General features: G+C 45.2%; 1 protein-coding gene and 1 pseudogene across 2 annotated transcripts in view; one reads left to right on the top strand and one right to left on the bottom strand.

Moving 5' to 3' along the window:
- TTLL10 (tubulin tyrosine ligase like 10) overlaps positions 1 to 24,891 on the bottom strand; it is a 204,995-nt gene that overhangs the window by 19,480 nt on the left and 160,624 nt on the right. For both annotated transcript variants that reach the window (XM_077458109.1, XM_077458110.1), the window contains exons 8-9: positions 20,210 to 20,381; positions 3,759 to 3,899 (exon numbers count right to left, since the gene is read on the bottom strand). In XM_077458109.1, the coding sequence (XP_077314235.1) occupies positions 3,759 to 3,899; positions 20,210 to 20,381 (313 nt within the window). The remainder of the gene's footprint in view (positions 1 to 3,758; positions 3,900 to 20,209; positions 20,382 to 24,891) is intronic.
- Positions 6,037 to 7,033, top strand: LOC143934459 (thioredoxin-like protein 1 pseudogene; annotated as a pseudogene).

The raw sequence follows: 24,891 nt of genomic DNA, 5'->3' as shown, positions 1-24,891 counted from the left end.
GGGACAGGGAAGATGGTTAAAATTGAGGGGAAGATGGATGCAGCCAAATACAGGACCATTCTGGATGAAAACCTGTTGGAGTCTGCAAAAGACCTGAAACTGGGACGGAGATTTATCTTCCAACAAGACAATGATCCCAAACATACAGCAAAATCTACAAAGGATTGGTTCACAAATAAACGTATCCAGGTGTTAGAATCGCCAAGTCAAAGTCCAGACCTGAATCCAATCGAGAATCTGTGGAAAGAGCTGAAAACTGCTGTTCACAAACGCTCTCCATCCAACCTCACTGAGCTCGAGCTGTTTTGCAAGGAAGAATGTGCAAGAATTTCAGTCTCTCGTTGTGCAAAACTGATAGAGACATACCCCAAGTGACTTGCAGCTGTAATCGCAGCAAAAGGTGGCGCTACAAAGTATTAACGCAAGGGGACCGAATAATTTTGCACGCCCCACTTTTCATTTTTTTAGTAGTTAAAAAAGTTTCAAAAATCCAATAGATTTCGTTCCACTTCACAATTGTGTCCCACTTGTTGGTGATTCTTCACAAAAAATTTAAATTTTATATCTTTATGTTTGAAGCCTGAAATGTGGCAAAAGGTTGAAAAGTTCAATGGGGCCGAATACTTTCGCAAGGCACTGTATATATGTATCCTAAAGATCCTTGTGATATGCTATTGGCTGCCAACCCCCTGAGGAAGATGCAATAGGTCGAAACATGTTGGGGTTCTGGACCTATGCAATTAGGATCATCCCGTTGCACTTTACTGTCTACTGCCATCCAATGATGAAGTGATATGTTATACAGTGGTGTGAAAAAGTGTTTGCCCCCTTCCTCATTTCCTGTTCCTTTGCATGTTTGTCACACTTAAGTGTTTCGGAACATCAAACCAATTTAAACAATAGTCAAGGACAACACAAGTAAACACAAAATGCAATTTGTAAATGAAGGTGTTTATTATTAAAGGTGAAAAAAAATCCAAACCATCATGGCCCTGTGTGAAAAAGTGATTGCCCCCCTTGTTAAAACATACTATAACTGTGGTTGTCCACACCTGAGTTCAATTTCTCTAGCCACACCCAGGCCTGATTATTGCCACACCTGTTCACAATCAAGGCATCACTTAAATAGGAGCTGCTTGACACAGTAAGGTCCACCAGAAGATCCTTAAAAGCTACACATCATGCCGAGACCCAAAGAAATTCAGGAACAATTGGGAAAGAAAGTAATTGAGATCTATCAGTCTGGAAAGGGTTATAAAGCCATTTCCAAAGCTTTGGGAATCCAGCGAACCACAGGGAGAGCCATTATCCACAAATGGCGAAGACATGGAACAGTGGTGAACCTTCCCAGGAGTGGCCGGCCGCCCAAAATTACCCCAAGAGCGCAGCGACGACTCATCCAAGAGGTCACAAAAGACCCCACAACAACGTCCAAGGAACTGCAGGCCTCACTTGCCTCAGTTAAGGTCAGCTTTCATGCCTCCACCATCAGGAAAAGACTGGGCAAAAATGGCCTGCATGGCAGAGTTCCAAGGAGAAAACCACTGCTGAGCAAAAAGAACATCAAAGCTCGTCTCAATTTCTCCACAACACATCTTGATGATCCCCAAGACTTTTGGGACAACATTCTGTGGACCGATGAGACAAAAGTGGAACTCTTTGGAAGGTGTGTGTCCAAGTATATCTGGCGTAGAAGGAACACTGCATTTCATAAAAAGAACATTATACCAACAGTAAAATATGGTGGTGGTAGTGTGATGGTCTGGGGCTGTTTTGCTGCTTCAGGACCTGGAAGACTTGCCGTGATAAAAGGAACTATGAATTCTGCTGTCTACCAAGAGATCCTGAAGGAGAATGTCCGACCATCTGTTCGTGTACTCAAGCTGAAACGAACTTGGGTTCTGCAGCAGGACAATGATCCTAAACACACCAGCAAGTCCACCACCGAATGGCTGAAGAAAAACAAAATGAAGACTTTGGAGTGGCCTAGCCAAAGTCCTGACCTGAATCCTATTGAGATGTCGTGGTATGACCTTAAAAAGGCCGTTCATCCTCGAAAACCCTCTAATGTAACTGAATTAGGACAATTCTGCAAAGATGAGTGGGCCAAAATTCCTCCAGGACGCTGTAAAAGCCTCATTGCACGTTATCGCAAACGCTTGGTTGCAGTTGTTGCTGCTAAGGGTGGCCCAACCAGTTATTAGGTTTAGGGGGCAATCACTTTTTCACACAGGGCCATGATGGTTTGGATTTTTTTTCACCTTTAATAATAAACACCTTCATTTACAAATTGCATTTGTGTTTACTTGTGTTGTCCTTGACTATTGTTTAAATTGGTTTGATGTTCCGAAACACTTAAGTGTGACAAACATGCAAAGGAACAGGAAATGAGGAAGGGGGCAAACACTTTTTCACACCACTGTATATGTTTTTATGGTTCTTCAATATTTTGTATAATGTTCCCCTAGGCTCTATGGGGTCTATTTTTAATGTTGTTTCATTAATTATGTGATTTTATATTTTTTCGGGGGGGCATCAAAAAGTCCCTTTTTCTCCCCTTTGTGGGTTTTACGTACTGCCAACCTGTTCTAAGACTGTTATTTCTACAATGTAGAAGAAAAGGTGTGTATACCACAGATCCCAGCACTGACTTCAGTGTATAGGAGAGAAGCCGACAACGTCTGCCGAGCCTGGGCAATAACACCACCCATAGGCCTACAATGGGGCATCTGTTGTCGGCTGTCCCTCCTCTACACTGATGCCGATGCTGGAAACCAATCATTTGGCTGGATAAGGAATTCTAAAGCTACATCTGTGTATAAATCCAGGTGGCCATATTGCATTGGATTTTACAGAAAATTACAGCAACACAAATTTAAAACAAAAGATAATTTTTGTTATAATATTCAGTTACAATATGACTTGTGTAGCAATAGCATATGCTATTTTACTATATTATTTATTTTTTGCAATCTTTTTTCCCACCAAAGAGTAGTTGCACTTGAACCTGTTCCTGCTGGGCATTTGCATATATGCGGTCTCTCAGCGGGTGGGCTTTAACACAAAGATGCAGTTTAAATGTAAACAATTTGGTGCTGAGAGCATGCATCATACCAGGGGCGGACTGACCATTTGGCCACTCGGGCACTGCCCGAGGGCCCCGGGCCACTAGGGGCTCCCATCAGGGTTGCCAGCCTCAGTAAAACCAGGGACAGTATGTAAAAATCTGTGTGATTTTTTTTACATCTGTCTCTGAAATGTCCCTTGCTGACTTCCTTTTAGTCTACAAATCCTGAGATTATAGCTGCCCCACCTCTCCAGTACCTTCTCAGCCAATAGAAACATGTCTGTGTATACTGTGTGTACATGTATGTGTATACTGTGTGATTGTATACTGTGTGGCCCCATAATCTCTGATTGCCTGGGGGCTCCATAATCTTTATTGCCGGGGGTCCCCATGAGTTGTCAGTCCGCCCCTGCGGTCATACGCGCTCCAAGCACAGTTACCCACAGGAACCGGAAATCTCACACTGCCAATTTGCGATCAGGACCTTTCCAATCATGTGACGGAAGTGACAGCCAATCACAGAGGTCACATGAAACCTGCCTCCCGGCATTTAGAATTTATAAAGGGCTGGGAGGAGGGAAGGGGTTAATGAATGTACAAATAATTATATAAACCATGGATTACTTCACCAATTTATCAATTGTTTTGGCAAAAAAACATTATGCACATGGCTACCATGATGATTCCTCACCGTGAAAACGTTGAGAACCCAATCTTGAGGCAAAGACTTAGGTGTAGCAAAATTCTCATTGACATAGCTGTTGAACCTTTCCATTGCCCACACTGTCTCCTCTTTCATCTCACTGTAAAGTGGGTTCTTCTTCTGCATGTACTGGTAAAAAAAAAGAAAAATAATAACTAACACATTATAAAGTTTAATAAGTGTATTCTATTCATGGATTTACAGAACTAGTAAAGAAACTCTCATAAACTATTTTTTAAATGTTATGCTGATAGTATTAGTGAATAGATAGGAAATTTTACTATATTTAAATTATTTAACATTTCTTCATTTGCTTCCTGATTTCTAGCCTAGGCCAACATGATGTCATACATCCCAGGAGGGAAGACGGATTCCAGGAAGCAAATGCTACTTAAATCATGTGCCCTTACTCAAGATGGCTGCAACTAGAAATGCTAGGGGGTGTTTTTCAAAGTGACTTCTTAGTAAAATATAGCATGAAGAAATGGAGGGAGAAGTGAATTTGCTATGAAAATTAAAATGATTGAAATAGTGTTTTCGGTTTGTGGTGCTCCAGTTAAGTTCCAATTTAACCACTTCAGCCCCGGAAAGGATTTACCTCCTTCCTGACTAGGCAATTTTTTTGCAATATGGCACTTATTTTATTTTAACTGACAATTGCGCAGTCATGTAACACTGCACCCAAAAAATATGAATGTCCTTTTGTCCCCACAAATAGAGCTTTCTTTTGGTGGTATTTGATCACCTCTGCGGTTTTTATTTTTTGTGCTATAAACAAAAAAAGACAGTCAATTTTGAATATATATATATATATATATATATATATATTTATTATTTACTTTCTGCTCTAAAACATTTTCAATAATTAAAAAAAAAAAAAAAATGGAATTTCTTCATAAATTTAGGCTATTATGTATTCTACTACATCTTTTTGGTAAAAAAAATCCCAATAAGCGTACTGTATATCGATTGGTTTGTGCAAAAGTTATTGTGTGTACAAACTATGGGATATATTTAGGGACTTTTTTTTTTTTTTAATTTTTTACTAGTAATGGTGGCGATCAGTGATTTTTAGCGGGACTGCGACATTGCGGCAGAAAAATCTGACACTAAGGCCGCGTACACACGGGCGGATTGTCTGCCCAACTAAGTTCGTCAGACAATCCGACAGACAGTCCGTTCAACTTTTGAATGAACGGACTTGACCACACACGATGAACAGACAGTCCGCTGAAAGCTTGCGCGATGACGTATACAGCACGTACGACGGGACTAGAAATACGACGTCCAATACACTGCAATGCAACCTTCGGCCGTGTAAATCCTTTCTGAGCATGCGCCATACTTAGTCCGTCCAACTTGCCTACACACGAGCGGACTGTCCGCTGAAACCAAGTTTGGACGGACAAAACCAAGTTTGGACGGACAAAATTACGGAAATTCCGAAAGACTTAGTCTGTCAGACTGTCCGCTGAAAAAGTCCGCTGAAGCCCACACACGAGCGGATTGTCTGCTGAAACACGGTTCAGCGGACTAAGTTGGGCAGACAATCCGCCCGTGTGTACGCGGCCTAAGTGACACTTTTTGGGGACCAGTGACGCCGATACAGTGATCAGTGCTAAAAAAAAAATGCACTGACACTGTATAAATGACACTGACAGGGAAGGGGTTAACATCAGGGGTGATCAAAGGGAGTGCATTCACTAAAGAAAAACAGATATCCATGTCCATGAGATCTCCATTTTTCTTTCTGACAGAACAGCGGCCTGCCTTGTTTACATAGGCAGACCGCCATTCTACATCTCTACGAATGATCACTGATTGGCTCCCACTGTGTCTAATCACAGCGGGTGCTGGGGGCTCCAGCACCGCACATGTGCACCCGAGAGCTGAAGATGAGATTCACGTACAGGTACATGATTTCACGCTAAATGGCCGCCCTGCTTCAGTAAATGTACGTGGGTCAGTCCTTAACCACTTTCAGACCGGACCAATTTGCTGGTCAAAGACCAGACCACTTTTTGCGATTCGGCACTGCGTCGCTTTAACTGACAATTGAGCGGTCGTGCGACGTGGCTCCCAAACAAAATTGACGTCCTTTTTTTCCCACAAATAGAGCTTTCTTTTGGTGGTATTTGATCACCCCTGCAGTTTTTATTTTTTGTGCTATAAACAAAAATAGAGCGACAATTTTGAAAAAAACACATTATTTTTTACTTTTTGTTATAATAAATATCCCCCAAGAATATATAAAAAAACAGGGCAGAAACAAGAGGAGTGCGGAGACCGGCAACATGGTGGGAGTGAAAGTCATCGGAGGAGACGGAGAGTTCCAACCCGAGCTCAGCGCCGCTGGGTCCAGGCTGAGTGTGGTCAAGTTTACCATGAGGGGGTGTGCTCCATGTGTGAGGATATCGCCAGCATTCACATCACTTAGTAATAAGTATCCACAAGCCGTCTTTCTGGAAGTGGACGTACATCAGTGCCAAGCAACAGCCGCCGCCAACAATATATCGGCAACCCCCACGTTTTTATTTTTCCGAAATAAAGTAAAAATTGATCAGTACCAAGGTGCAGATGCTGCTGGTTTAGAAGAAAAAATTAAACAGCACTTGGAGAATGATCCCGGGAACAATGAAGACACGGATATTCCCAAAGGATATATGGATTTAATGCCATTCGTAAGCAAAGCTGGCTGTGAATGTCTTAATGAAAGTGATGACAATGAGTTTGAAAACTGCTTAAGGAAAGACACCACGTACCTTGAATCGGACTGCGATGAACAGCTCCTGATCACTGTAGCGTTCAACCAGCCGGTTAAATTATATTCTATGAAGCTTCAGGGACCTGATAATGGTCAGGGTCCAAAGTATGTAAAAATTTTCATAAACCTCCCACGATCCATGGATTTTGATGAAGCAATGAGAAGTGAACCTACTCAAGCTGTAGAATTGACAGCAGATGACATAAAAGAGGAGAGCATTATACAGCTACGCTATGTCAAGTTTCAGAATGTAAATAGTGTAACGCTATTTGTCCAGTCCAATCAGGGTGATGAGGAGACAACCAGAATCACATACTTTACTTTTATTGGGACCCCAGTACAGGCAACAAATATGAACGAGGGTTGTAGGAAAAAAAGGAGAGAGCCATTGAGCACACCAAGATCACCATCGGAGAATGCTGGATTGTCAAAAGTTTGATTTGTTCGAGAGTTAATGTTTCCTTCAGATAAATCCCAATAAATCATTGCATTTTGTTAATCTGAGTTTCCTAACAGTGATTTTATTTGGACCTGGCTATGCGCATTTGTAAATAAATAAGACTACTTTTGCCAAAAAAAAAAAAAAAAAACATTTTTTTCCCTCAGTTTAGGCCGATACGTATTCTTCTACATATTTTTGGTAAAAAAATTGCAATAAGCGATTATTGATTGGTTTGCGCAAAAGTTATAGCGTTTACAAAATAGGGATAGTTTTATAGCATTTTTATTAATAATTTTTTATTATTTTTTTTTTTTTTACTAGTAATGGCGGCGATCAGCGATTTTTATTGTGACTGCGACATTGTGGGGGACCCATCGGACATTTTTGACACATACAGTAATCACTGCTATATAAATGCAGTGATTCCTGTGTAAATGACACTGGCAGTGAAGGGGTTAACCAGTGGGTGGCAGTGTAGGGGTTAAGTGTTCCTAGGGGTGTGTTACTAACTGTGGGGGGGATGGGCTTTCATTTAGTGAACACTGATCTCTGCTCCAATCACATGGAGCAGAGATCAGCATCACTAGTTGCTAGGCAGAATGGAGAAATGTTGTTTACAACGGCACTTTTCCATTCGGGCGCTCCGTGAGACGATCGCGGGGATGCCTGCGGCGATCGAGTCCGCGGGTCCCGCGACCTGACTCAAGGGGGTCCCGACCAGCGCGGGAGCGCGCCGCCGGCAGCGCGCTCCTGATGGCAGGGCGGCAAATTTAAAGGGACGTACATGTATGCACATTTGCCTGCCCGTGCCATTCTGTCGACGTACATCGTCGTGCGCTGGTCGGCAAGTGGTTAAGCAGTTAAATACAGAATACTTTACTAACCCCCCTGGCGGTATTCCAAAGTGTGGCTAGGGGTGGGATTTCAGTACCATTAGCGGTAACCCCAAGCCACGTTCAGGATCACATCACTGGATCCTGGAGGAGGTTACTTACTCTGTCCCCGTGATCCCACGATATACTCCTGCTGTGTTCTGCGGCTGGATCTTCCACCCGATGCACTGTGTGCCCTGGCTTTCATTCCCTGCGAGCGTTGCAACGCAGGGGAGTGGAACCGGCGGCAAATTCAAACAGTATAAAACACTGATACATTGTAATCCTATTGGATTACATTACTAAATAAAATTGACCTTAGTTTGCCCCCCAGTGCTTTATCCAGTGCCCTTGCCTGCAGTTTTACTGCACTTTCTGTCTGGAAACTGCAGAGCGACCATGGCATCAAAAAAGCGTGCCTCTACCTCAAAAGCAGCATATAACCTGCTGGAAAACAGTGACAGCGATACAGAATCGGTTGCAGAATTGAGTGGTAGCGATTTGTGGGGAAGGTCACCATCAGGCACGGAAAGCGATTTCAGCGATGATCCTGCGACTGTGCCCAGTGATGTGCAGACTTGGTGCTCGATTGACTGCGGTACGGAGCACACAGAGCCCCCAAGATTCCCGTTTACTGGAGCACCGGTATCAAAGTGGAGGTTGAAGATGACAACCCCTTGACATACCTCCATCTCTTTTTGACCAATGAGGTTATAGAAAAAATTGTTACAGAGACAAATCGGTAACAGAAGAGGTTTGCAAGGAGCAGAAAGTGGGAACCAGTGACTAAAAAGGACATCTGGAAGTTTCTGGGCCTCATAATTCTTCAGGGAGTGGTGGGGAAACCCCTGCAGAAGTGGTATTGGACAACCAACAAATTACTAGCCACTCCTTTTTTTTGGCACCGTCATGTCGGAGTACAAATTTTCTCTGATAATTAAATATTTGCACTTTCAAAATAAAGAATTTGATGAGACTTTTCATCCAGCACCAAAACTGAAAAAGATTTGGGAGGTATATCAAATTATTCAGAAAAATTTCCAGCAGACCTATGTACAAGATAGAGATCAGTATAGACGAAAGTATAATGGCCTACAAAGGAAGACTCAGCTGCATACAGTATATTGCGTCTAAGAGAGCATGATTTGGCATAAAATCATTCATGCTCTGTGAATCCAGCACTGGTTACATATGGAATTCATATCGAATTCGGTCCTTTACACCAGAAAAGGAACCAAATTCAATGAAAGATTCAGTAATTATGGAATGGCAATCGCTTCAGTTCTTATTTTGATTGAGCCATTGTTGAATCCGGGCTACTGTGTAACCACAGATAATTTTACACTTCTCCAGAACTCTATTGCCGCGTACACACGACTGGACATTACGGCAGACTAGGTCCGACCGGATCAGTCCGTCAGACAATCCAATTTTGTGTGGGCTAGTCCGATCGTTTTTCGAAAAAAATAAATAAATCAGATGGACCTAGAAATAGAACACGTTTCAAGTCTATCTGACGGACTCATTTCTGGCGGACTAAAAATCAGGTAAACCGTTCGTCTGTGTGCTAGTCCAACGGACCAAATATGACACAAGGGAAGCTATTGGCTACTGGCTATTGAACTTCCTTGTTTAGTCCCGTTTACGTCTTTGCGTTCAAAACTAACGGACTTTCGAACGGACTTAGTCCGTTCCTGTGTGGCCAAGTCCATTCGGAAAGTCCATCGGAACTCCGCCAAAAGTCCATTGGGAAGACCGTCGGACCTAGTCTGCCAGAAAGTCCAGACGTGTGTACGCTTCATAAGAGTTCCTTCTACAGCACAAGACGGATGCATATGGGACCGTTAGAGCTACTCGGCGTGACATGCCACCAACCTTTGGCAATAAAAAGCTCAAGGCAGGAGAAATAGAGTGATAATCCTGTGGTTCATGTGGACTTTGTTTGGAAAGTTGCCGAACTTATATTTCTCAAGCACCAAACACCAACGACTGTAAATAGATCTGGACGTCGTGCTGCTGGCATTGTGAACCCGGAATGCCTGACTGGTTGTCACTTTATGAACCACATTCCACCAACGGAAAAGAAGTCAGCACCCACAAGGATGTGTGTGGTTTGCTGCTTTAAGCGTGACGACACTGGAAGGAAAATCAGAAAAGAAACCAGGTTCTACTGTCCTGACTGTGACGCGGACGTTGTGCTGTACCATGCTTTAAATTTTTCCATACCCGGGACGTTTACTGAAGCAATATGACTACTAATATTGCACCCTTGTTTGGCCAAAAAAAAATTCAGTTTTTTTGATTATATTATTTACTAAAATCTATTGAATAAAAAGTATTATTATTATTTGTTATTATTTATAGTTATTATATTATAATTTATGATTTTGTGTTTCAAACTTTATCATACCCGAGATGTCTACTAGACTCTGGTTTGAACAGATTTAAGTGAGTTATTCCTAATGCCGCGTACACACGGGCGGATTGTATGGCGTACTTAGTCCGTCGAAACACATTTCAGCGGACAATCCGCTCGTGTGTGGGCCTCAGCTGACTTTTTCAGCGTGCAGTCCGGAGTACTAAGTATTTCGTTTTTTTCGAAATTCTGTCCGTCATACTTTGGTTTCAGTGGACAATACGGTCGTCAGCATGCTAGTTCGACGGACTAAGAATGGCGCATGCCCAGAAAGGATTTACACGGCGGAAGGGTGCTTTGCTGTGTATTGGACTTCCTATTTCTAGTCCCGTCGTACGTGCTGTACACGTCATCGCGCAAGCTTTCGACCGACTGTTTGGGTATCCGTGTGTGGTCAAGTCCGTTCAGTGGAAAGTACGACGGACTGTCCGTCGGATTGTATGACGAACTAAGTACGCCATACAGTCCGCTCGTGTGTACGCGGCATAAGAATTACAGGCCTACAATATAAAACGCCAAATTTCCATGCAAAATAATAGTACCGCTTTCAGCACCTTAAAATCAGAAATAATCATACCGCCAGGGAGGTTAATCCCAAAGGGAAATTGGGAAATTGTTAAATGAAGCCCCATTCACTAATGCAGCAAGGCCCACCAATTTTTTTATCAAGCTGCCAAATAAGATTGGATGGAGGTATGAGGGAGCTGGGTACAGATTTCAGAGAAAACCTTATTTTACCTCGGATTTGTCTGTCTTATTACCCTGTTGTCATGAATTGCAGTCATTTTGTGGTTACTGTCTGTGTCTTATAGACATGTGCATAGGGTGTGCCGGGTGTGCCCAGGCCCACCCTAATCACCCTGTGCAGCACATATTCCCCCCCAGTGCCCTGGTTCTTTCCCCCCAGCAGTGCTGCCGGCTTCCCCCCTCTCCCGCTGGCTGTTGCTGCGGGGACGTTTTAGGATTAGCAGGGGAAAGGGACCGGTACGTATGTAATTCACTGGCCCCTTCCCTTTCTGAACACACATCAGGAACGATCGTTTGAGCTTTGGGGTGAGCTAATGCAATATGTTCTATCTGCATGTGTCTTTATATCTGGTGCCTCACACCTCATACACATAATATACATTAGGATAAGACCCTAACCACCAGGCCTATAGTCTGACTGAGGCCACGATTAAAATTAACCAGCAAACCTCAAGGTGGACACATGTTCCAATTACAGTTAAAAGAGGAACTGCAGTCAGCTCACAACACCAGTTTCGGACAAAATACGTTGGAAAAAATCCGACGGATTTTGTTGTCGGAATGTCCAACCGTGTGCACGGGGGCTTAACACTTTGATTAAATTAATGGGGCCAGTAGGAAATCTTAGGAAGTGTGATGAGATGCAGCCAGGCACTCAACCCAGCTTACATATGAAGTCCTGCCACATTAGAGCTAAGCAAGAGATAAATGTGCAAATGGAAATCCTTAGACCTATAGTACGTACTGTACACATCACAGTGATGAAAATTTCACAAAAACCAAGCACATACCAGTCACCAAAATGAAGAGATTATAATAAAGGTGGTTAGATAATTGCGATCAATAAGACAGACATGGCCGATCAACACTATGTTAGCATCGTATCCAGTTGAAATAAAAAAAAGATTATGGCCTTTATTCAAAGATTAAGATTATGAACCTGTTTAAAATGACTGTTATGTTGGCAACTGTATATATATATATATATATATTACTACATTGTCTTGTATTTAAACTGTATTATATTTTCTTAACCTTGTTACATGTCAGTGGATACAATAAAGTTCTTTTATCTTGAGAGTCAAAGTAGCATTAAACCCCAAAGGCAAATTGCAATACTGCAATACCAATTTTTAGATGTGGTGGCTGCATTTGTTTTCTTTTTTTTTCAAGTTTGTTTTTCTTTTATTTTCACCTGGTGATCTGGCCAGTCTTTTATTTTTCAACTCCCTACACTGAGCCAAGATGTTCAGCAAAACTAGCAGTTCGACTAGGTTTCCACGATTGCAACCCCAAAGTCGTGTGATTTTGATGCGACTTGAAGCAATGCCTGTGTATTCTTGAGGTCTCTGGATCTCAAGTCGCATCAAAGTCAGACCAAAGTAGTGCAGGAACTACTTTGAAGTCACACAGATATGAACGGTACTCATTGGAAATCATGGGGTACGACTTGTCATGCGACTTTGCAGTCCCAAGTTGCATAAGTCGCACAAGTGGAAACGTAGGGTGTTGGAACAAACCATTTAACACTGATAGGTATTCCTTTAAAAGTAGCTTTTTCTTATTTATGTGAAACCTTTATCCCAATGGGAAAGAGATAGTGTTGCTGTAACTGTGTAAAACATGTTAGCTGGTGTTCAGCTTCAACTTGTAAAGCCTTGTACACACAGTACGATTGTTGGCAGGGGATTGTCTGTTGCCAGACTGTTGTCCTAACATCTTACCATTAGTAAGCTCCTTTTGACAATTGTTGTCCAACTTTCGGCCAACAAATGTTGGATGACAGGCTAGTAAATTTTCGGTGGACAGTTGCTCCATGTCTGATTTTCTTATGGTTAGTACACAAATCCATCACACAAAAGTCGAAAGTACAAACATGCATGCGCGGAATCAATGCTCAACAAACACGAAATTAGCAGAAGGTGCCCACAGGGTGGCACTCAAGAGTACTACAGTTTCTTGTAGTACATCATTACATTCGCGTTTGTGGCACGACAATTGTGTACCGTTAGTATGCAAGACAAGATCCTGGCACACGCCCTTCGGACAAAACTCAGGCGCTCGGTTGGCCAACAATCGTATCATGTGTACAAGGCTTAATTCAAGTCTATGTAAATCTTCCCAGACTGACAATGGCGCTGTCCAAAAGGTGTCCTCCGTTGCTTCTCCATCAAGAGTGAAGACATCCTAAAGCCCCATACAAACTATCAGATTTTCTGCAGATTTTTGTCTTCATATTTACCAAAACCATGTAGTGCAAGGGCCTGCCTGATTGCATACAAATTGAAACACTTAAGGTTTGACCTCATATTATATGGTTTTGATGAACCTGAAGCAAAAAAATCTACAGAAAATTGTATAATGTGTATCCAGCTTAAAACAGGAAGTGTGTTACTGGATGGATCACCAAGTGAAATAAAGAAAAAAAAAAACTAATGCAGCCACCACATTTAAGAATCGGTAAGCTGCAATACATGACATTTACCCTTTCTACTGTAAAGCACCATGGATTCCTCTTTTTTTTTTTTTTCCAAAATCCACTTTGTACAAAACCACGTACAATAAAATCTTAAATTTGTCATTATCATCAACCAATCAAATAGACAACATTTTACCGATTTTCCTTTTATCCATCCCCCCCCCCCCTCCTTCCCTCCCATATTAATTTTCATTATACTATACAGTATATCCACTATTTTAACCTCCCTATTTATGTACTAGTTAGGGGTTATCACTTAACTAGGGGCATTCATTTTTTGCAACCAAGGATTCCATATTTTAATAAACTTGCCATAATTTCCTTGTTTAATTAAAATAGCTTTTTCTAACCATACTACTTCATTCATAGTTTTCTCCCAGTCTTCCGGGGTTGGAGGAGCTGGTGATTGCCATTTTTGTGCAACTAGTTTTCTTGCCTGATACAGGCTTCTTACTACCACTATCAATGTGCATGTCGGTCCAGCCTCTTTTCTGACGTGGCCCAATACACATTGTTCTGGGTTCCAAATCAAGATTCACCCTAAATGTAATATTAATTATTTTTACTATAATTGTCCAATATTGATGCAACTCTGGGCATCTCCAAGGTCTCCCGTATCTCGTCTCGGTACATCTGGGACACTTGTCATCTAAGCGGCCAAACATGTACATTTTCTTAGGTGCATAATAAGCTCTATATAGAAGGAACAGATGAGATACTTTTTGCGAAGGGGAAACCGATACTAATGATCCGAGCTCTAAAATCCTTGGCCGTTGCTCTGCTGTTTTTTCTCCCCTATCCTCTTCCCATCTTATTTTTTTTTTTTAAAGCAGATTTTTTGCTTTTTTTTTCCCCATTATTTGCCAATACACCATTGATATCAATCCCTTATTGGAGTCAGCTTTAATTACTCTCTGGAGAAGGGGAATCTCGCACCGATCCAGGGAACTGTTGTTAAACTGTTTGCCCAAACCGTGTCTTATCTGTAAATAACTATAAAACACCTTATTTGGTATCTCGTATTCTCGTCTCAGTTCTGTAAATGATTTTAAGCTATTCCCCTCGTAAAGTTACTTGGCATACTCCATGTCTTTCCAATTCCTTGTTCTTTTCTCCTCCCCACACTTCCTTTGGAATCCATGCAACACCGTTGAGGACCTAACTGTGCACACCAGGGGTTCCATCACTAATGCGAACAATAAAGGCGACAACGGACACCCCTGTCTTGTCCCTCTCTCCAGCGGGATCCTTTCTGAGTACTTATTATTGATTTTTAACTTTGTGCTTGGATGGTTATATAAAAATTTTAGCAGTTGAATAAATTGCTTGCCAAATCCGAACCTTTCCAGGACCGCCAGAGGTAGCCTCACTCGAGGCTATCAAACGCCTTGGCTGTATCCAAGGACAAGACAGCTCGAGCCAGCGATTTCTGTCGGGACCTGGAGGTTTGTATAGACCCTTCTTATATTGACACTTGTGGATCTTCCCGGGACAAACCCTGATTGGTCCTCGTGAATAAGTTTTAATATGCATTTGTTCACCCTGAATGCCAACACCTATGCCACTATTTTAGATGAGATGTCAGAACACAGTAAGGATATTGGTCTGTATGCGGATGCTTCCAGAGGGTCTTTCCCCTCCTTCTGTAAAACTGTAATGATGGCTTCTGCCTTGATAGTGGCAGCCTCCCCCCCTCGGCTACCCAGCTTAATGTCTTTAGGAGTTTTGGGAGCAAAACCCCCCATAATTGTTTGTAAATTTCCAATGGCAGCCCATCAGGGCCGGAGGATTTACAATTGGACATACCAGCTACTGCCCGTGTCAGTTCCTCCAACTCTATCGGAGAATCAAGCATATTCCTGTCATTCTCAGAGAGAGCGTGTAGTTTTATTTTCCCCAGGAACCTGTCCATCCCTCTAGTGTCTGAGCTCTGTCGTGACTTATACAGTTTCCCATAGAACTCTGAGAATGTATCCATAATCAACCCGGGATCGGACGTAACTTCTCCTTTGGAGAGTCCTAATTAAGAGTTTAACCAAAGAAGTGGAATTAGTCCTCACCAGAAGTGCCAATAGGCGGGCCATTTTTTCCCCCTTCTCCAAAGGAATTCTGTCTCCAAAAAAGTCTCTTATTTTCAGCATTTCTTGTTATGGCCTCCCTGTATTCCTGCTGCTTAACTAGCCATGTTTTTTGCTTCTCTGGGGTTGGGTCTAATACATATTGTCTCTCTAGTTCCATCACTTCCTTGCTTAGATTTTCTTCCCACACCTTAGGTTTCTTCTTAATTCTTGCAACCTGTTCTATTAACAACCTCCTAAGGAAGGCTTTAGAAGTGTCCCAAATCACCCCCGCTGGTGCTGTCCCTTCATTAATATTCCACAAATTCCTTTAATCTCTGTGTTATTTCTTCTGGCTTCTCTATTAATTCCAACCATAGTGGATTTATATTCCACCTTGTTGGTGTATTCCTAGCGTTTAAATTTACAGTGATAACTAGGGGAGAATGGCCCCTTGGCCAGTACTCAAAGTTTTTTATTAGCTGAGATGCTTCACTATTACCTATTGCCAAGTCTATGCGAGAGAGTATGTGATATGTGCCAGAGAAACAGGAGTATTGACCGGAGTCAGGATTCCTAACTCTCCATAAGTCCCACCAACCATTTCCTCCAAAAATTGGCGCCCCGATATGCCCCTATATGTCCTTTTTATTCTCTTCCATCCATTTTGTGGCTCCTCCAGCAGTATCAAAAAAGTGGGTGGTGCCCAAAGCCGTTATACGTAGACGGGCTGGGTACAGTAATGCATATGTGATCTTGTGGTCCCCTAGACTACGTTTGATATTTGAAAACTCTGCCCTGTGTCTTTGTAAGTCCGGTGAATAGTCCAGGTATAAAGAGATCCTGGATCCATTGTAAAAAAATGTCCCTCATTCCTCTAGTTTTCTGCAGCATAGCTGCCTTATCCCTGTAATTAAACACTTTCATTATTAATGATCTAGGGCGTCCACCTGATGTAGATATTCTGGTTGGCACCCTGTGAGCTCTCTCGAACGCAAAGGAATGTGAAAATGTCTCTGCCCCAAAAGTATCTCTGAGCCATTTTTCCATAAATTCTACAGTATGGGTGCCCTCGCTGTGTTCTGGAAAGCCTACCACCCTTGAGTTGTTCCTTCAGAGCCTAATTTACATTTTGTCCATTTTAACTTTGTGAGGCCGCGTACACACGCGCGGACTGTTGGCCCAACTTTGTCCGTCCAACAGTTTGAGCGAACAGTCCGCTCAAACTTAGCATGGACGGACATGGCCACACACGACGGACGAACAGTTTGCTGAAACCGTGCGCGATGACGTGAACGGCACGTACGACGGGACGAAAAATACGACGTCCTATACACTGCAATGCAACCTTCCGACGTGGAAATCCTTTCTGAGCATGCGCGAGACTTAGTTGGCCGAACAAGCCTACACACGAGCGAACAGTCCGCTGAAACCTTGTTTCAGCGGACAGTTTTTCGGAATTTCCGTAAGACCTTGTTCGGCCAACTGTCCGCTGAAACTGTCCGCTGAAGCCCCACACACGAGCGGACTGTCCGCCCAAACACTGTTCAGCGGACAAGGTTGGGCGAACAGTCCGCGCGTGTGTACGCGGCCTAAGTGTTCAAATACTGTTGCGTGGTTTTAAGCTCCTGTTTCATTGGGTATAAGCTGTCCTCCACCTGACTTAGCCTCTCCTCCAATATAGTTGTTCTTTCCACAGTGTTTTGTAGTTCTTGACTCATTAAGGTTAATTCTTCCTTAATATCTTTTACTTGATCGCTCAGGCTTCCCAGCAAACCTTTACAAACATTGACAGCAGTTAGCACATCTTTAAGTGTTGGCTCCACCTCATTTAATACATTTAAATCAGGGGCAGGTACAGTCCCAATTCCTGAAGTGGCCCCCTCTGGAGATTTTTTATTGCCTTTTTTTGCTGTTTAAGGTATTAGGGGTAATCCCGGCATTGGGCCCCTTGCTCCTTCTGTCTCCAGTGCCGCCTGTGTGGGATTTTGCTTGCATTTGCTGTTTAGCTGAAGATTGCACAGGGGTATGTGCGTACTTCTCTAATTTAGCCTCCGCCGCTACCTGGCACCCTTTTTCCTTTACTGAGCGGGTATTTTGAGAGGCTAAGTTCTCCTGATGCTGCGACTCGTCTCCTTTTTTCCCCTCTTGTCATGGCCAGTTTTACTAAACACTCTCCAGCTAGTTAGAAATGCTAGATGAATAAAATAAATAAAGATGCAGAGCGGCAAGAGCTAAAAGTTTCCTCCTTCCTCTTCAAACAGGTATACGCAGTATACACAGAGGTGCACGGATGTTAATTTTTTACTTTTGCTTAAGCACCTCTTTCTTTTGCCTGCATAGCTTGCGTAGCCCTCTTATAGTATATACAATGTCCTCTGCCACCTGTCTCCTTCCAAACACTGACCTGATCCGGCGTGTTCCTCCCTTTAATAAACCTCCAGACTCCAGATTATGAGAGCCGCCACCTCACCTCCGTTTTCAGTCACCAAAAACACCCAGCCTCAACCATTCAGCCTGCAGAGAGCCACCCAGGCTCGTTCCGCCACTCCATCACCACTCCTCATCTCATCGCTCTCCCCGCTTGCTTCGGCTTCCACTCTCCGCTCTCCCCCTCTCACGAGATTGAGCCAAGAGGGTTGCCACAGAAACCAGGCGCTGACGAAACCACGTCACCGCTATGCGCTCTCCTCCTCCTCGCCTTCCCTCGTTCCGGTGGCTCCACGGCTTCACCATGCCCAGCAATCCACCGGTAAAAAACCCTGGGCAAACAAGGGCAGTCACAGGCGATCTCAGGGCCGGCACAGGCAGGCACGCACACTAGAACGTCAGTAGCTGGTCACGGTCGGATGAAACAGCTATGGTAATTACTAAGGTGGTGAAACTTATCAAATCACCTGTGCAAAATTATTGTCTGTCTGTCCGTCCGTCCGTCCATAGCATGGGCACATGAATTACAGCTGCGTTTTTTTGTTTTAAGCACCTGAGATTTTAGAGCCAGAGGCTCTAATAGGGTGGGCTCGGGTCGCAGAGGATGAGCCAGGAACCCAATCAGATCCTCAATCAGAAGCGGGTGTGAGACCCGTTTTCCAATTGGCTGAAAAGAGAAGATTGGCCGCCGAGGAGGGAGAAAATGGAAGTTGCCATTGCCATGATGACCAGTGGAAAGCAGGAGAACTGGAGCCCACCGCTGCCAAGCAGAGGAAGTGTTACTAACCAACTGAGGGGGGTGATTGGTGGCATACTGTTTGCCGTCCCCCCCCAAAAAAAAATGTCCACAGGCCACCACTTCTAGCTGTCTATCTACCTACCTACCTATCTACCTACCTACCTACCTATCCATCTCTGGCCATACATTATACAAGTCTACAGTCCTTGAATACCAGGTCTCTAGTACACAAGGTCAAACTGAAACACTTTCAATTTGTATACAATTAGTAAGGCCCGTGTACTACATAGTTGAAGGTAAATCTAAAGGAAATTGAACAAGAAAATTGTATAATATATGGCTAGCTTAAGGCCATATATTAAATGTTTTTGTACACGTTTCCTTTAGATTTACCAAAACCCTTATAATATGAGGTCAAAACTAAACAACTTTCAATGGTATCCAATTAGGAAGGCCCTTGTTCTACATAGTTTAAGGTAAATCTAAAGGAGGATTAAACATGTATGGCCAACCTAAATTTAAAGGAAATTGAAGAAAAAAATTCTGTTATGTATGACCAGCTTAAAACAAAATGAAATAAAAAAAAATTGTATATAAAGTATACAATAAATTGACAATAGACAGAAAGATAGATACATAATGCAGTACAGCATGTATCATTTTTCATATCTACCCAAAGTAGTTGATTTATTTTCCGCATGCTGTTTGCAAAGCGACAGAACTCTCCTTATAGCGGAGGTCCGGCCATCCCTCCAAAAATTAAACCAGCAGCGACACATACTGCAGCTGCTGACTTTTAATATTAGGACACTTACCTGTCCGGAAGACCAGCGATGTCGGCACCACAGCTGATGTTTCCATGCTGTGCTGCCACCGCCATTGAGTGTAAGGGAACCCGGTAGTGTAGCCTTATGGTGTCACACTAGGTACCTACAGCGCATGCGCGAGGCACCGCTCCTCTCTCCTACTGGCCCTGCAGCCAGGAAAGGAGGAGGGAGCCGAGCTGCTGGCATAATTCGCTGCGGTGCAGACTCTAGGAAGTGGAGACAGGATACCATTCAAAGACAGGTATCCACTCCCCCCTCCCCACTGAAAGATGCCAAATGTGGCACCAGAGGGGGGGGGGGGGGGGGAGACAAATGAGCGGAAGTTCCACGTTTGGGTGGAACTCCGCTTTAAGAAGTAATTATAAGTGTAATTGTAACTATATATCTTAAAGTTTGTTGTTGTATTATAACTGTGCTTTAATAAAAAAGAGGGCAAGGTCATGTCAGTTAAATACAAACTCTGACCGATTGCTGTAGGCTAATAAATCATTGCTTTTTGCCCTATGAAATAAACACAGCTGTTGCCAGACTGAAAATCAACCATGTGAAAAGGAGTTGTTCTAGAAAATGAGCAAATATATACAATGTCATTTATAAAGTATGTAACAAAAGAGCATTACATGTTCACTGTTTAGTTTCAGGGTGGGGTGTATGCCTTTCACAAACCTGGTTGGTCAAGTGACCTGTGAGGTCATCGGATTTTAGATCATATGGGTTGCAGGTCAGGCGTACATAACCGTGTGAGAAGAATACATAATAAGGCACAGCAGAGGCTATAAGCAGGTAGGAACGGATATCAAACTTCTTTCCTTCCAACAGCAAAGGGTTTGGAATGTACCTGTAATGGAGGAAAACAATGTTACTGCTATATAAATTAAAGTTAGCATGCAGAACATCTGACTTCCATGAAAAGGGTGTAACCAGTGCCAGGACAAGGGGTGGGCAGGAGGAGCAACTGCCTTGGGCACTGTAGTTTTATGTGAGGTAAAGGGGGGGTGGGGGCGCTGCAAGATGATTGAGGGGGGATTTTTGTTGAGAGGGGAAATTTGGGGGGGGCAGCAGGGAGTAAGAATTGCTAGGAGTGGTGATTTAGGGGGATTTGTGCTGGGAGAGAGGACAGGAGAAGAGGATTTGTGCTAGGAGTGGTGATTTAGGAGAATTGGGTGAGGGGATTTGGTGAAGGGGGGAGGAGAATTGTGCTGGGGGGGGGGATTTTTGTTTGGGATGGAGGGGATTTGTGCTAAGAGGGGACATTTAGGGTTGCTAGAGAATACATATGCAGAAGGAAAATTTGAAGGGAGAGGTGACTTTTTTTTTGTTGGGCGGATTTCGCAGTTGGGAGGCAAGCATTTGTGTTGGGAGGGGGTATTTTAGAGGGGGGGGTGGATTTGTACTGGGAGGAGGGGGAATTTATGCTTGGGGGGGATTTTTTCTGACACATAATGCTTATACATCTTGGGGGGTGCAGTTTGGCATCCCTCACCAGCCACAGCTTCTTCCTGATGGCCCTGTTTGGCTATCCTGATTGGCCAGGGCAGGATGATGCCACACCTGTGTATGTGCAGGAGTACAGTCATTCCGTCACACAAGCACTGTCCAAAACTCTATTTAGCAACTCTTGCGATGTGCACACCCCTACTATACTGCATAGCCAGCAGACTGACCTCACTTTCCTCTAATACAGATAAGAAATACGAGTTGGTCACTTTCCTGTCTTTGGCCTTCTTGACAATGAAAGAGCATCACCACATTGTTGTGATCACCTCTCTGCCCTGTTATTCACATAATAAGCACCCAAGGCCTGAAAACATGTTGGACTGGCAGCACTGTGCTAAGAAATACAGAAATACAGGTGCTCTTTCAGAGCTGTAGAGTGATTTTGTGGCGTACTTTTACTAGCAGTATTTAAAGAGGAACTGTAATCCCTAGACATGTGCACTGCCAAAAATGTGTTCGTTTTCATTTAATTTGTTTTTTGTTTTTCTCAGAAATTCAAAAATTTGTAAATTCGAAAATACAGAATTCGGAATTTCGTAAATTCGTAAATTCAAAAACGTGAAAATTCAGAAATTTGAAAGAACAAAAATCCAAAAATTCAAAATAACAACTAAGGCCGCGTACACACGGGCGGACTGTTCGCCCAACCTTGTCCGCTGAACAGTGTTTGGGCGGACAGTCCGCTCGTGTGTGGGCTTTCAGCGGACAGTTTCAGCGGACAGTTGGACGGACAAAGTCTTTCGGAAATTCCGAAAAACTGTCCGCTGAAACTGTGTTTGAGCGAACAGTCCGCCCGTGTGTGGGCCTGTCCGCTGTACTTTCGAAATGAGCAGACTGTTCCCGCTCGGAAAGTCCGCCCATTTCGAGCGCGTGTACAGGTAGGCGGGGCCCGCGAAGGAGACGTCGCGGGCTCCGCCGCCTGGAATGGGCTTAAAGGGGAACCCCAACGCCGAAAAAAATCGGCGTGGGGGTCCCCCCCAAGTCCACACCAGACCCTTGTCCGAGCACGCTACCCGGCCGGCCAGGAAAGGGGGGGCGAGCGAGCGCGCCCCCCCTCCTGAGCCGTACCAGGCCGCGTGCCCTCAACATGGGGGGGTGCCTTGGGGAAGGGGGGGCCGCGCGGCCCCCCCACCCCAAAGCACCTTGTCCCCATGTTGATGAGGACAAGGGCCTCTTCCCGACAACCCTGGCCGTTGGTTGTCGGGGTCTGCGGGCGGGGGGCTTATCGGAATCCGGGAGCCCCCTTTAAGAAGGGGGCCCCCGGATACCGGCCCCCCACCCTATGTGAATGAGTATGGGGTACAATGTACCCCTACCCATTCACCTGTGAAATAAAGTAAATAAAAACACAACACAGGGGGAAAAAATATTTTATTGCACAGCCGGGGGTCTTCCGTCTTCGGGGGTCTTCTCGCCGGACTCCTCCGCTATGTGTGTGTAGCTCTTTTGCCAGCGGAGGAGTCCGGCTTTCTTCCTCCCCGCCGCCGGCCTCTTCTCCCGACTTCGGGGGTCTTGTCCCCCTCTTCGGTTCTTCTGCCGGGCCACCGCGCCTGGTCCGGTGGCCCGGTCTTCTGTCGCCGTCTTCCGTTCTTCGGTCGCCGCCTTCGGTTCTTCTGCCGGGCCACCGCGCCTTCTTGTAGCTCTTTTACAGGCGGTGGCCCGGTCTTCTGTCGCCGCTGTCGCCGCTGGTGGCCCGGTCTTCCGTTCGTGTTCTTCTTCTTGTTCTTCTCCAGGAGATGTTGACACGTCGCTCCCTCCGGCCGGAATGCCAGAGCCGCCCTGCGTTGCCACTTATATAGTGACAATGGGGCGGGGTCACATGGTATATGTCACATGGGTTGGTCACATGGGTTGATGTCACATGGGGACTATGACATCGTAAGGGGGCGGGGTCACCATGTGACCAACCCATGTGACATATACCATGTGACCCCGCCCCATTGTCACTATAAAAGTGACAGCGCAGGGCGGCTCTGGCATTCCGGCCGGAGGGAGCGACGTGTCAACATCTCCTGGAGAAGAACAAGAAGAAGAACACGAACGGAAGACCGGGCCACCAGCGGCGACAGCGGCGACAGCGGCGACAGAAGACCGGGCCACCGCCTGTAAAAGAGCTACAAGAAGGCGCGGTGGCCCGGCAGAAGAACCGAAGGCGGCGACCGAAGAACGGAAGACGGCGACAGAAGACCGGGCCACCGGACCAGGCGCGGTGGCCCGGCAGAAGAACCGAAGAGGGGGACAAGACCCCCGAAGTCGGGAGAAGAGGCCGGCGGCGGGGAGGAAGAAAGCCGGACTCCTCCGCTGGCAAAAGAGCTACACACACATAGCGGAGGAGTCCGGCGAGAAGACCCCCGAAGACGGAAGACCCCCGGCTGTGCAATAAAATATTTTTTCCCCCTGTGTTGTGTTTTTATTTACTTTATTTCACAGGTGAATGGGTAGGGGTACATTGTACCCCATACTCATTCACATAGGGTGGGGGGCCGGTATCCGGGGGCCCCCTTCTTAAAGGGGGCTCCCGGATTCCGATAAGCCCCCCGCCCGCAGACCCCGACAACCAACGGCCAGGGTTGTCGGGAAGAGGCCCTTGTCCTCATCAACATGGGGACAAGGTGCTTTGGGGTGGGGGGGCCGCGCGGCCCCCCCTTCCCCAAGGCACCCCCCCATGTTGAGGGCACGCGGCCTGGTACGGCTCAGGAGGGGGGGCGCGCTCGCTCGCCCCCCCTTTCCTGGCCGGCCGGGTAGCGTGCTCGGACAAGGGTCTGGTGTGGACTTGGGGGGGACCCCCACGCCGATTTTTTTCGGCGTTGGGGTTCCCCTTTAAGCCCATTCCAGGCGGCGGAGCCCGCGACGTCTCCTTCGCGGGCCCCGCCTACCTGTACACGCGCTCGAAATGGGCGGACTTGTCTCCGCCTTACGTGGGCGAGTCCGTTCATTTCAAAAGTTGAGCGAACTGTTTGCCCAACCTTGTTCGTCAAACAGTCCGCTCGTGTGTGGGCAAGTCCGCTCATGCTAATTTTGAGCGGACTGTTTGCCCAAACTGTTTGACGAACAAGGTTGGGCAAACAGTCCGCGCGTGTGTACGCGGCCTTACTAATAATAGCTAACTATTAAATTATAGGTATTAGAATTCCCTTTCAAATTTGACTGTTATGCCCCGTACACACGAGCGGACTTTTCGACATCCAAACTCCGACGGACTGAGTCCGGCGGACTATCCGCTCGTGTGTGGGCTGCAACGGACTTTAGCTTCGCAAAAGTCTGACGGACTTTAGAAATGAAGCATGCTTCAAATTTTCCCGACGGAACTCCGCCGGACCCGGTCCCCTTCGAAAAATTCGCTCGTGTGTGTGCTACTCCGACGGACTAAAACCGACGCTAGGGCAGCTATTGGCTACTGTCTATGAACTTCCTACGTCGAATCCAGTCGTACGTCATCACGTTCGACTCCGTCGGAGTTTGGTGTGATGGTGTGTGGTCAAGTCCGTTCGGTCGAAAAGTCCGCCAGAACTCCGGCGGAACTCCGCTAGAACTCCGTCGGAAGTCTGTCAGACTTAATCCCTCTCGTGTGTACGGGGCATAAGTGAACGTAATGAATACAAATTTATCTGAAGAACAAACTACTAATAAATATTAATAATAATACGTTTTGGGGGCGTGGCCTGGACGGAGACCGTGATGGACGCCTAACTGGTGAGCTCCTGCGTTCCAGGGATACTTTGCCTGCTCATACGGGAGCCTACCTCCTTTCCCTGCTATGCACAGGTCTACCAGGAGCTCGTCCACCTCCCGCACCCCTAAGGAGTCCAAGACCGTACAGGGGAGGCACATTCCAGACATATTCCGGTCGC

The sequence above is a fragment of the Lithobates pipiens genome, unplaced genomic scaffold, assembly GCF_037356315.1.
Source record: "Lithobates pipiens isolate NorthernLeopardFrog02 unplaced genomic scaffold, aLitPip1_a1.2 Scaffold_27, whole genome shotgun sequence".
In the NCBI taxonomy this organism is placed as follows: Eukaryota; Metazoa; Chordata; class Amphibia; order Anura; family Ranidae; genus Lithobates; species Lithobates pipiens.
This window is presented reverse-complemented; position numbering and strand designations above follow the sequence as displayed.